This window comes from Athene cunicularia (assembly GCF_003259725.1).
Source record: "Athene cunicularia isolate RWA chromosome 4 unlocalized genomic scaffold, athCun1 chr4_part2, whole genome shotgun sequence".
NCBI lineage: Eukaryota > Metazoa > Chordata > Aves > Strigiformes > Strigidae > Athene > Athene cunicularia.
The window spans coordinates 24053942-24066759 of NW_020799099.1; the positions used below are offsets into that span (position 1 = coordinate 24053942).

At 38.5% G+C, this 12818-nt stretch overlaps 1 protein-coding gene across 1 annotated transcript; it reads left to right on the forward strand.

The window, feature by feature from the left end:
- Positions 1–84: 84 nt before the first annotated feature.
- ERI1 (exoribonuclease 1) lies at positions 85–11721 on the forward strand. The gene is made up of 7 exons (XM_026847484.1): positions 85–428; positions 615–790; positions 3177–3387; positions 4717–4800; positions 5437–5546; positions 7767–7881; positions 9792–11721. The coding sequence occupies exons 1-7, from the start codon at positions 411–413 to the stop codon at positions 10032–10034; spliced, it is 957 nt and encodes a 318-aa protein (XP_026703285.1). The 5' UTR covers positions 85–410; the 3' UTR covers positions 10035–11721.
- Positions 11722–12818: the final 1097 nt, after the last annotated feature.

The following is a 12818-nucleotide window of genomic DNA, read 5'->3' on the forward strand; positions in this document are numbered from 1 at the left end:
GCCTGCCCGGGCGGGCCAAGCGCCGCCTTACTGAGGGGGCGCCGCTGGTGCCACGGGCCCTTCCGTCTGCGCCCGAGGCCAGGGAGGCCCCGGCGGCTGTGGGGGCTGTGGCCGCGGCGGGTCCGGGGGGCGGCGGCCTGGTCCTGCGCTCGCCCCTGAGAGGCTGCGAATAGCCGTTCAGGGTCGAAGTGCTACTAGTTTTTCCCTCTTAAATTATTGTTTATTTATTTTTTACATATCGAACATCATGTCCGTGTGTCTCAGTCAGTATAGATTCTCGTTAATTAAGGTGCCGAGAGAAATCTCTTGATGGCTGATCAAGGTTTTCCCAGCTCATACCAGAGAACTGACTTTTTCTCTTGAAACTGGGATATGCGCTCAGGTTTTGGCTCTTGGAACTGCTGTTTGTCATGGCTTCAGGCACTTGTGTTAGTACCCCTTTGTTCTGTCTGTTGATCTCTAGGAATATGGATTTTCTTATTTGTCTATAACACTCAGTTGGATCATGAGTAAAACCGTGATGATTCACTGCATTTTGATGCTAAAAACGATGTGTAAATTTTAATGCTCAATCTTGTGACCTTCGGTGACCCTGGGATTTTTCTTTCTTCTAGGGTAGGCAGCATTATAGGATCACTGATCAAGAAACTAATGGAAAAACCTCAACTGCCAGTTCGAATGACTTCAGTGATCCAGTTTATAAAGAAATTGCTATAACCAATGGCTGTATCAACAGAATGACCAGAGATGAGCTCAGAAGTAAACTTGCAGAGTTCAAGCTTGAAACCAGGTTAGGCTGATTTGTGAACCTTTTGCTTTATCTTTGAGAGCAGTAGAGCTGCAAGGGATGATTATTTTAAAGTTTAAAAACACCACAAAGTGAAAAGCAGACATGCTACCGAACACCAGTTGTTTTATCTGCAGTCTTGGTGCAGCTTTCATTGTAGGATTAGTGCATGTGATACTGCTTAACGTGTTATTAGAAAAGTGTGGTCTCAACTGGTAACACAAGGAATATGTAAAAATAGGTTACTTCTCAACATGGTTTTGGTCAAAGGGGAAAGATGGGCCTGAAGAACTGCAAGGGTTCTCAGGTGGTGTTGCAGACCTTCGGTGTATAGCAGCTTACTTCAGAACATACGTATTTTTACTTACTGTACCCAGCACAGATTTAGTATTGGCTAGGTGATAGGGCTCTGAATTTAATAAATGCAGAGGACAGGTACCTTTAGATGGAGGGTTTTCTAATCTGAATAGGTGATAGAATAACGTGAATAGGTGAATGTACTATAAACTGGATGTATGCTCATTGAGGAGGAGGAAAGGGCTAGATATATAAAAGAGTGGTTCCTGCTCTGTCAGAGATGACCTGCAAGTCCCTTTGATATTGCTGTAGCCAGGCAAATTGAGAAGGAGGTCAACGGGGAAAAACAAAGTGTATTGTTTCTGCTGGCAACAGTTATGAGGAAGTAGTGGGGGGGTGGTGGTGGTGTAAGTTAGCAAAGTGAGAAGCTACTCTTCTGGAGGAAGAGGGAATTTGAAAGGTGAGGTGGAGTTTGAAAGGGGAAATCTAGCTTTCTAGAGAAGAAGGTGAGTGTCAGAGAGAGGAAGTTGAGAGGAAAAAAGGGAAGGAACAGATTTGTTTGAAAAGAATAAAAGTGGAAAAAAAAATGTGTGTGTGGGAAGTGCAGCCTGCCACATTCACCCTATCCATCTGCAGATGTTCTGTCTGCATGGTTTGTTTTGTTTTTTTTTGTTTTTAATTTGACTCCTCAGGAGGAAAAATGTTATCATCACCTGATAAAATGTTTAGTAAAACAGATTAGATTTGTACAACTATTCAGCAGTTCTATTGATTTGAAAATAAAAAGCAGAATTCAAACAGTAAATTATAAGTTTGTGGTTTCCTCCCATGTTACTAATTTGCTATTTGTGTTTTTTATTCAGTTGTAAATGCAGAAAGTTTAAAACTTTTTAGCTAAACTAGACTTGTCAATTTATTCAATTATGTTGGTCAGATTATGTTTTACATGTAAACAAATAGTGCATCACCTCTGCTGTAGTGAATTGAGCAGATTGCCACACCATCCTTTCCCTTGGGGTTATTTTGATAGCAGTTTGTCTCCTCTTTGAGCTTCTTTTTAAGGTTTGATGAAGAAAAAGGTTAACTTCCCCTCCATTAGTTCCCATACTGTTTCAACTTTGAATGAAATAGTCATGAATTCAAGTAGATTAATAAGCCAGAGTGGAAAAAGTTATCTGTGTTTGCAGAAGAGGCTGACGTTCTCAAATGCAGGTTTAGCAGTCTGATACCAGTTTTTCCTTATGGATCAGTGAGCTGCTTTTTTGATAATGCCACTGCTACAAGTAGCTCTCACAGCTTCTGTGATTTTATTAGCAATGCGTAATTTTAAAAATAATTTCCCTCAAAGAGTAAATTATCCTTGTTTATTCAGCTCTTGTTTGGTATGTGGCAGTTCTGGCACCTGCACTTGCATATTATAATGTTTGTATTAAAAAGACACAGTAAGTAACTTCAGTTGTTTGCTACTGTGAGTTTATGTGTTACCCACAAACCTGAAAAGCAGGATCCTGACCAGGAAGTTTTTCTGACAACTGAAATCTTGAATACTTAAATTTAAAATTGAGCTTGAGTAATTCAGTTAAAATTGAGGCAAGTTTAAAATGTGGGTGTTTTAGCTGAATTCTGCATTACCTGTGCCACTGATGCAGAAATACCTTGGGTGCTGGTCGCTTCAGGCAAATGTGGGTGAAGCAGTACTGCTCCCAGGGCCAGAGATCATCTAGAAGCAATCTACAAAAACTTGGTCTTTGCAAAGGCTTTGGCTGCTGAGTCTTGTTGAACTGGATGGAGGTGACTGCAGAGTGTCACTGCACTGTGCTATCCAGTCTGTCCTCAAATACTGATTTTTCTAGATGCATTGGGTATCACTGCCTGTGTATTATCCCAGATAATGGAGTGTTAACTGTATGATGAATGGAGTGTTAACTGTGTGATGAAGAAGTAGTCTGAAGAATTCAGACTTCATTAAGTGCTGGTCTTCAAAATGAGGTTAATAAATTATGAACTTTCAAATGTTAAATATAGCTTCAGTTCTACAGTGGTGAAATAATTAATTAAACGAAAAAGTGATCTTTGCCACTTATCTCTTTAGGGGAGTGAAAGATGTGCTGAAAAAGAGACTGAAAAACTATTATAAGAAACAGAAGCTGATGCAGAAAGAACCTGTTAATGGAGACAGCTACTATGACTACATCTGTGTTGTTGACTTTGAAGCAACTTGTGAAGAAGGAAACCCACCTGAATTCATACATGAAATAATTGAGTTTCCTCTTGTCTTACTAAACACACATACCCTGGAAATAGTAAGTGGTCTTATTACTGTGTTGGTATGCTGTTCTCTGATGTAACTTCTTTGCTTCAGAAAGTCTAGATTAGTTTTTAGGTAAAAGTTGAACTTAATTAAAAATTAAAGACCTATCCCTCTGTGCCTCTTACATGCAAACAAAACGTTCTTTCTCTTCTTAAAGCATCTGGAATAGATCATGCTCCTGCTGTTGACTCCCTCTACTGATACGAGGGACTTTATTTCTCAGTTGTCCTCTCCCCCACTCCTGCTGCTTTCCCTTCTTTAAGATCCACAAAGCTATTTCTAGGACTCAAGGGATTCATCATAAACAAATATTAGTAAATTCTATGGTATTTTGTTGGGCAAGCTAGAAAGAGACTAATGCAGAGGCCTAGAGTGTGGGGTTGAGTAAACTCTGCTTCTTGGTAGCTTAGAGTATTTCCAGCGTACCCAACAGATTGACAGCTATGTAACCTGATTTTAAACATACTTAGTAGGCATTTGGCAGCCTGGAGTGCTCTGTTCTAGTACAGCTTTCTTTTAGGAAAATTACTTGCTGTCTAACTGAAACCGAGTGACTCAGTGAAATGGAGGAAGTGCACACTCCTCTGAATAATGATTCATTTATCAAGAACTTCTAAAAGGAGGGTTTTCAGTAATTACTGTGATGCTACAGTAGAGTGTATGTATGACTAACTGCAGAGAGAGGATTGTACAGATGACTGAGATTTGTTTCATTACATTTAGAGTAGTAGGAAACTGGTTTTTCCCTCTGTCCAAAAGGTTTTGTATAGCAGCAGGGATTCCGGGCTTGCATTTTTCCATGAAACTTGCATATAGTCTTTACTCTTGTACTGCTCAGTTTCCCCAAGTGAGGTCACTGTGTTTATCTCTGGCTGGCATCCAGAGGTGTATGCCTTAATGCAGCCTCCAAGATGTGTGGCTGCTTGCCTGCCTTATGGATGAGCCTTTAGAGATACCACCTAGAAAACATCAGGCCTTGCTCATGCCTCTCACTTTTTTTCCTTACTCATGCTCTCCTTTTCCCAAATCTCCTCCCCTTTACTGCAGTCTGACCTTCTCCCCTCTTACATGCACATCCTTGCTCTCTGGTGCCTACTGGCTGAGAGGAAGGATGTGTTGTTCTGGTTGGAAAGCCATCCGTCCACGATTCCCATTGGGAATATCGTGATGACCAGTCAAGATGGTCACCTTGGCTGGGGGGTGCACACTCATTTTTGTCTCGAGTAGGGCATGTAGCTGCTTATTGCCTTTCAGCTATGGGCAAGCCAAAGAAATTGCTACATAGTGTGCTACTGCTGAGTGTTTGATTCTCTTATTACAGGAGGATACCTTTCAGCAATATGTGAAGCCAGAAATGAATCCCAAGCTTTCAAACTTCTGCATCAGTCTGACAGGAATCACCCAGGTAATTTGCACTTCCATTTCTTCAGGAAAAAAAATTGAAGGAAGGAGATGTGGTGGTGATGTTTTCAGAATGGTAATATTTCATGGTAATTTTTCTGTCAGGTTTGTTCTCTTAATCCTTGTTTTTTCCCCTTCTCGCAATGATCACAGAATTAATTTCACTATTTAGCTGTTTGTAAGGGGCTGTAGGGAAAAGGATTCACTTTGTAATCCATGTGTAGAAACGTAATTTTTAGCAGAGGAAATTACTTTTGAATTTCATCAGTTCCTCTTCCAAGATTTTTTTTCTAGAGGGTTTAGAGTCTTAGGATGGCAGTAGTTTGTGATCAAGTGATTTGAGCAGGAGTCTGGGAAACAAGCTTCAAGGTTTTAATCTAAGTTCAACAGCTGACTAACCTTGTTACCTTTATAGATGCCATTTGGAGGTTGGCTCTTTTAGTGGTGCTTTTTTTTTGGTTTAGAAAAATCTGTCCAATATCCTGCTCATTTTGATGTGAATCTGCTTCTAAAGATTTTTGTGAAGCCAATTTAATGAGTAATTTAGTGAGTGCCTATATACCAATATAATTCTTATACTTCATGCTGGTGTTTTTTCTGAAAAAATGTTAATCACTTTTGGTTTTTTTGGTTCTCTTAGGACATTGTTGATAAAGCTGATACATTTCCTCAAGTTCTGCAGAATGTCATAGAGTGGATGAGACAGCGAGAACTGGGAACAAAGTATAGTTATACCATGTTGACAGATGGGTATGTCTTTATGTAACCTTCAGCACGATCTGAAACTGAAAAATAGTGTTTAATCTTTGTGAGACTATTGTTAAAGGTGGATTGGAACGCTGCCATTTTGCCATTTTATTATAATTTTAGCTTTCAGGGAAATTAAAGCTGAGCTAAACAGTTTGAAATGAAGCTTAAATCCATTAGATGGCACTGTTTCTTTCCTAGCGTTCTGCATGCAACTAAATGATGTTGAATAGACTTTTTATTCTCTTTTGTTATTGTAATTCTCTGTTTACATCTAGTTTTCGTATAGCTTATAATACCTGAGAATAATATTGTGCAATTTCAGCTCTAAGCAACAACTGTGCTCTCCTCAGTTGGAGGTTTGAGATGTGTGGTGGTTGTATCCTCTGTGTGTTAGTAGTTAATGTAGTAGTGTCTGTTAATACATCCTTCATATTTCACCAGAAGGCAAGAATGCATTGTGCTGTTTATCAAACAAGGAGAGATGGCTAGCACAGAAGGCTCTCTGCTTTGGCTTAGAGGACTGTGGCTCTGGTGGGTCACAGCTCTGACAAGCTCTGTGTGAGGGATTGATTAGTCCTTGAACTGCCAACTGAACTTGTTCTCTCACAAGGTCTGCGTGGAAAATCAAATCCCCTCGTGACTGCAAACTGAACAGATCTTGAGATCTAGATATATCTGTGATGCAACGTTTTTCTTGTGATCTTAGCTATGTTATGATGAAAGATACTGTTTGAACCTTACCTTGTATAGCACTGGCCAGGGAATTTTTCTGTAGGTGATGTTTGCTTTTTAGCTGTGAAACATTACTATTCTGTTAACATGTCTGCTTTTGTCTTTCTCTTGGAATGAGGGATTTAAATAGCACAGAGTTTTTAATATTATCCATGTTGAGTTGAATGATGTATTTTCATGTTGCTGTGCCTGTTGTTTGCCTGGAGTAAGTCTTCCACTGTGCTGGATTAAAAACACAGTCCTGTGTTACAGTGACTCTGTCAAACTGAAACAAAACTGGAGTTTATAAAAAAAAGAGTGTGGAGGATCTTAGTACAACTTCCTAATACTTCTGTCAAGTAAATCACAGATAAATATTCTAGTCTATAATATGAATGGTTTGAAAAATAACATGTCATAGGAGATCAATGGATACATAACAAAACCTTTTTTAACTAGTCCAATTTACCAGGTGGGAAATTCTTTTTGGCTGTGAGACTTTTTTTTTCTCAAAGTTACTGAAGATTTGGACAGTGGCTATAAATCACAGGTCTTTTCTGGTGAAGAATATGTAACATTGAAATGTGGTAGTGTCCAGAGTGAACAGTTTATTTAAAAGCTGTCACACAAGACTTGAGATGTACATCTTAAAAATAGATCTGTGTACACCTTAAAAATAAGGAGTTAAAATAATGTCATTCCAGCTTCAATTTAAGGAACTGTAGTAAATATTGCTGTTTGACTTAGTTTTTTACCTATTGTTAGGTTTCTATCTTTGGAAGCAAGAATAAATTTAAAAAAAAAAATAAGCAAAACTGGTGCAAGACTGCTTATATTCCTGGGGCTAGAGTGTGTCTGGAATTCCCCTCCAGGGGAATCCCCTCAGGGAAATTCCTCAAGGAAAATAGGTGCAGTAAAATCTACCATATAGGTGAGATTGTGTAGACAGCTGCAAGAGAGGGAGGGAAAAAAGGCTTAGTTTTAGCTTCAAGCTTAGAAACTTGTTGGGGTGGTTCCCTCCAGGAAGACAGGCTAAAAGTACATAGGGTTATAATTTCGTCTTCTTTCCATAAAGGTCTGGTTCTCCTAAAACTTAAGTGCAGTCTTGTTTCAGAAACCTGTGTTGAGAGATATGTGCATATGCAAGAAATCAGGAAAATTTAAGGTGTTGCTTGCTTCGCCAAGGGCTGTATAAGTGTCTCATATATTGTCAGGTTTTGGAGTAAATGTGGTAGGTGGATAAGTTGGTATGCTATTTTTTCCTTTGAACCATACTGGACCTGAAATGATGCTAGTGAAAATCTTGCCCATGTCATTATTTGTTTCCCCCATGATTAAAAAATTCCTTACTATGTTTATAGCAAAAGAGGTTTTCTTAAACTGTTTTCCTTCTACTGACCACCAAAGAAAAGACAACCGTTTGCACTACAGCTGTGCAATAGGTAGAACATCAGGCATCTGAATTATATACTACTAATGTTTTTCTCTTTTCTCTTTTGACTTTTTAAGATCTTGGGATATGAGTAAGTTTTTGAGCACCCAGTGCCGTATTAGCCATATCAAATACCCTTCTTTTGCCAAAAAGTGGATCAATATTCGCAAATCATATGGGAACTTCTATAAGGTTTGTACAAATCATTGTTTTTCTTGCAGAAAAACTTGGTTTAAAAGTCTAGAATGTCCTGTTGTGTTTTTCATCTTGTGTAGTGTAAAATTATAGTACTTAAATCAGGCTCCAGGCAACTAGTTTTTCAAACATGCTTCATGCCCAGATCTCACTTTGCTAATTGAAGATCATATAATCTACTGAATTTTGATTTTAATCTTGCTTTTAAGAATCAGGAGATGCTCCATGATGGATTATCTAAAAATGTCATACTGGTGCTCTTAGATGAAGTGTGTCTTGAAGTAGTTTAGCTGAAAAGACTCTATTGATTTTTTTCAATTTCCTGTTTTCATGTAATACACTACAAAACTAATTTGCACCACTACCCTCAGATATCTCCACTTCTGACAATGTAATGGCGACAGAGAAGGATTAGGGCATGTCTATGGTGGAATCAAATTGTCAAGAGAAAAGTAATACCAGGTTTAGTGCTGGACCTTATTGCTGCTTTCTTTCACTGTCATATTACTATAAAATGGGTCATTGGAGATTCTAGCAACTTCCTAGTCAGTCTACACTAAACCGTTTGTTTGAAAACAATGTGATTTCAGCCTAGCTGATGATCTTCTCTTGAAGGACTTGCTCATACTAAATGTAACCTCTAGAAAAAAAAGAGCTTAACATTTAATAAGAGAACAACTTTACTTTGTGCTCGGCAAATATTACAGGGTTACTCCATTTCTCCCTCTTATTATTGTGCCTTCTCTGCATGAATGTTTCTGTTGGAAACATGCTAGAACAGTCTTGTTAGTCCTATCAGCTTTAACCTAGACATACTTCTTTTTCCTTCTCTGTTGAGCAGAGAGTGCTTTTTCATTAAAGGCAGTGAAGATTGTCACTTAGAAGGAATCAGTTTCTTTCTGTGGTTTTTTTTTTAATAAATGCAAACAGTTGTAGAATTTATAGGTGTTCAGTGCTTCTGTTTAGCTATTCTGTGCTACTGTTGAATCTGTTGTTAAGTAATAGTAATAAAATTGACAAGGAATTAATTGTAGCTTTCCTGTGGATTATCCCCTAACCTTCAGTATGTCTTCCCTACCCAGTTTGTGGGTGTTATTACTGGAGTTGCATATTGCCAAATTTTGGCAACTGTTGTTACCATTCTGCCTAGCTATTCAATCCAGTATTATGGTGCAATATCATGGAACTTGCAATGTCCGGTGTTCCCCCACCCCAACCACCACCACCACGAGAGCAAACTAAAGTTTTCCTTTAAAGTTATCCTTTTGTTTTTTGACCATTTCAAAGAACAAATTTATATTTAGTAGTTAATCAGGAGAGGACCTGGGGCTTTTACTGGTGTCGCACTTTGCATGGGTAAGTCAGTGAAGCTTCCTTGTCTCTTTGCTGTTGGTCATCCATGTAAACATGGGCTGCTACAGATGTTGCTGGTCTGTTCCTATAGTGTTTGGAGGCATTCAGAAGCTTGACCTCAGTGAGAATCAGGTGCCTCGTGCTTCTTTAATGGCTTAGAATTTAAAACAAAAAGCAAAATCAGATTCCCTCTGCAGTGCCGCTTTGGGTGGCAATTCCTTTTTTATAAGGCTTGTTAAACCTAGCTAGGCCATGGCTTCCACCATTGGCAGCTCTGGCACATCTTGAGGTGGTGCTGGTGGTGAGAGGCTCTTGACATTATCCTGAGTCTAGACAAGCTCCTGTTGACTATGTCTCCTCAGTAAAAATGACAGTGTCTGCCTCACCAAGGTACTTTGAAGTTCAATTGTTAGTGATCTGACAAAAGGCAGGATGAAAGTAGTATGTGACTTAAGTAGACTTAAAAATCTGCATATGTTTCTACTGCACTGTGTTAGATTAAAAAGACTTGGTACAGAACGTAATTCTTGAATGTGGTTCACTTTCTCCATCAGGTTCCTAGGAAGCAGACCAAACTGACAATCATGCTTGAACAGCTGGGCATGGATTATGATGGGAGACCTCACAGCGGACTTGATGACTCCAAAAACATTGCAAGGATAGCTATAAGGATGCTGCAGGATGGCTGTGAACTACGGGTGAATGAGAGAATGCATGCTGGACAGCTTATGACAGTCTCTTCCTCAGCCCCCTTAGAGGGAGCCCCTGCTCCACAGATGCCACGATACAGAAACTAGTATTTGGGAGGTTCTGCCTTAGGAACTGCTCTCAGACACCTGCTAAAGACTCTTAAGAGCTTATTAAACAGCCACCTCTGCCAGCCTGTCTGCAGTGCAGAAGCTGAAAGCACCTTAACTAATCGTCTCTCTTGGAATAAAGAGTGTGGAAGCTCTTTGAAGCCTGTGTGACAGCATTTTTTTTATACTGATGATTTTTTGTTGTTGTTGTTTGCAGCTTTTCTAGCAGTAAGGTTGATATGCAGAATCCAGGCAAAGTGTTAAGCTTTTAAGAAAATGTAATTTAAAAACATGCAAAGATCAATTGGGCCTGTGCGCTGCTGTTCCACCCCAGCCTGTGGGTAGTATTTATTCACTATGCCGTACTCTGCTATCTAGCATCTAATTATTCATTGCACACAAATAAGATATTGCTGGAAGAACTGAAACAGCGAACAGTAGTGGTCGAGCTGGCCTTTCCTGATAAGGCACTCTTCTAAGGGTTCCTGTTAGTAATTTTTTTTAATTTTTTTTTTATTACGAAGTCTAGGAGAAATGGGAGCATGTCCATTATTTCTAAAGCAGTAGAGAAGTACTGTGTTTGGTTTTTTTTTTTTACCTTTAAGAGATATGTTTGCTTCTCCATCAAATAGAAGAGCTGTGTATTGAATAAAAAATCCATTAATGCAGTATAATAGTAATTTTTTTAACCTGTACTTAAAAAGCGAAGGTTCTTTAGGTTTAGATTTTCACTTTGAGGATCTCCCGCTACACTTCATTTAATGTTGCTTTTGGATGCTTTCAGCCATTTGGACTTAAAAAGAATGAAGTAAAACCAAGTTCAAAACATGCCAGATTGTCAAAATTTTGCACGATGTGATTATTATGTAAAACAAAAAAAGAAGCCTCTAGTTCATAGTTAAGACATGCTCAACTATTTTTGGTACCTTCCCATACCTCTGCCACCATGAAGCTGTGCCTTTATCTCAAAATCTAACACTGGAAGATTAATACACTTTTATTAGTAAAGGCCACATCTAATTATTATCAACTTATGCTTTCTTCCTAGGCCTCAGATAAGAAGTTATTCTCAAGAGGCCAAAGTGTTGATTTGCTTTGTTTCCAGGGGGTGTTATGAAGTGCAACATTAATCTGATCAGCTTTGCATTAGAATGGCTTGTTCTGAAAAGGAGAATGATGTATTTTGGTTGCTCTTAGTAAAAAAAAAAAAAAAAAAAGTTAGTTTGGTATCCCTGTATTATAATTAATTCTTTCCACAGTCAGAAAGCAAAATAACCAATTCATAATAAAGCTTTGTTGAGAACATTCACTGTTTGACTAATCAAACTCCTCCCAGCTCCCTTTCCTCTTCTGACTGTTAAATCGGATCAATGAAAACGTGGAAACTTAAATTCATGTAAGAGAGAGAAGTATCGGTCAATTCTCAGTTGTTTCATATGTAGGAAGGAAGCAGTTTTCTTTCCAGAGTCAGAGATTTAAGCAGCCACAGCTGCTTTAGATTTATGTTCATATTTTTTCTGAAAGTAAATACTTGTTCTACTTGGAGAGTTTTGAACTTTACAGTTTCCTTTCTTTGTGTAGCAGTACTTGATGTATTTTCAAAAGGGTAAAATCCTCTGATATACTTTGAAAATACCATTTGTTTGTCAGCCCATATTTTGTACAAATCATTCATTAAATATTTGCTCTTCACTATAGCAGCCATAGTGTCCTATTTTCTGAAGATCCATGGTAATTTATTTTTTTGTCTTTTGAGTTATTGTGGTGCAGGTTTCTCTGATAAAATTGAGTCTAGCTCGGCAGACCTCCCCTTAGGATGCTGCCAGTATCATAAACTTTCGTTAGCCTTTTATTTACAGGTCTGTAACTAGGCTTACAATCCAATGAAAAACTTTATTCGTTACAGATTATGCTACAGGTTTCATAAGTGAAGAGCTGTTACGATTTTACATCATTTATTTTAAGTACAGAGTAGTTTATTAAATATCCTCAAAAATGTATTTTGAGATAAGGGTTAAATAGTAACTGTTTTCTCTTTACTGCTTTAGTAGTTTTCTTAATCAGTGAGTTGCAGAGATCAGTAGACTCATTCTGGATACTGTTTTACCTTGATTGGATGAATGTCAAGCTGTTATCTGTAACTTTTCACAGGATGTTTGATTCTGTGATTTTTTTTGAGATGAAGTGACTTCTATCAATGCTTGTTGGTTTACTTGCAATGTAAACAAACATTAAAATAAGCTGGTATTTATTAGCATGTCAGCTACTGAATTCACTCTGTAAAGCATAAGATGACTTCAGCGGTCTTGAGGGTCTTGGTCTCAGCATGGCCCATTAGTCTTCTCTGGTGGACTAGAAACATTGCCATGGCTAGGGGGCTTAAATCTCCTGAACGTGACGAGTTCACAACATTCAGTAAAGGGGTAGATTTTCTGGATGCGTTCATACTACAGGGGAAGAAGGCACCTGAGGAAAAGAAATATGTGGTATAGTGATTTTAGTAGTGACACTTGTGTTCAGCCAAATATTTTTTTTTTCAGGTTGATCTCGTTTGTTTGTCTGGAGAAGCTTGCTGATTTATTAGAGGAGTCATCCTATGCTGGAAAAATTGACAACTGTATAAGAAACAATCTCTTATGCAGAAAAACCACCCATGCAGACATCCTGCTGATGGAGAGAGAGGCCTCGTTTTGTTCTTGTTTTTTTTCTTTTAATTTCACATTTCAGGAGCTGTACTTGAGCAATTCTACTGCTACTGTGAACACTAGCGAACTTAAACAAAGA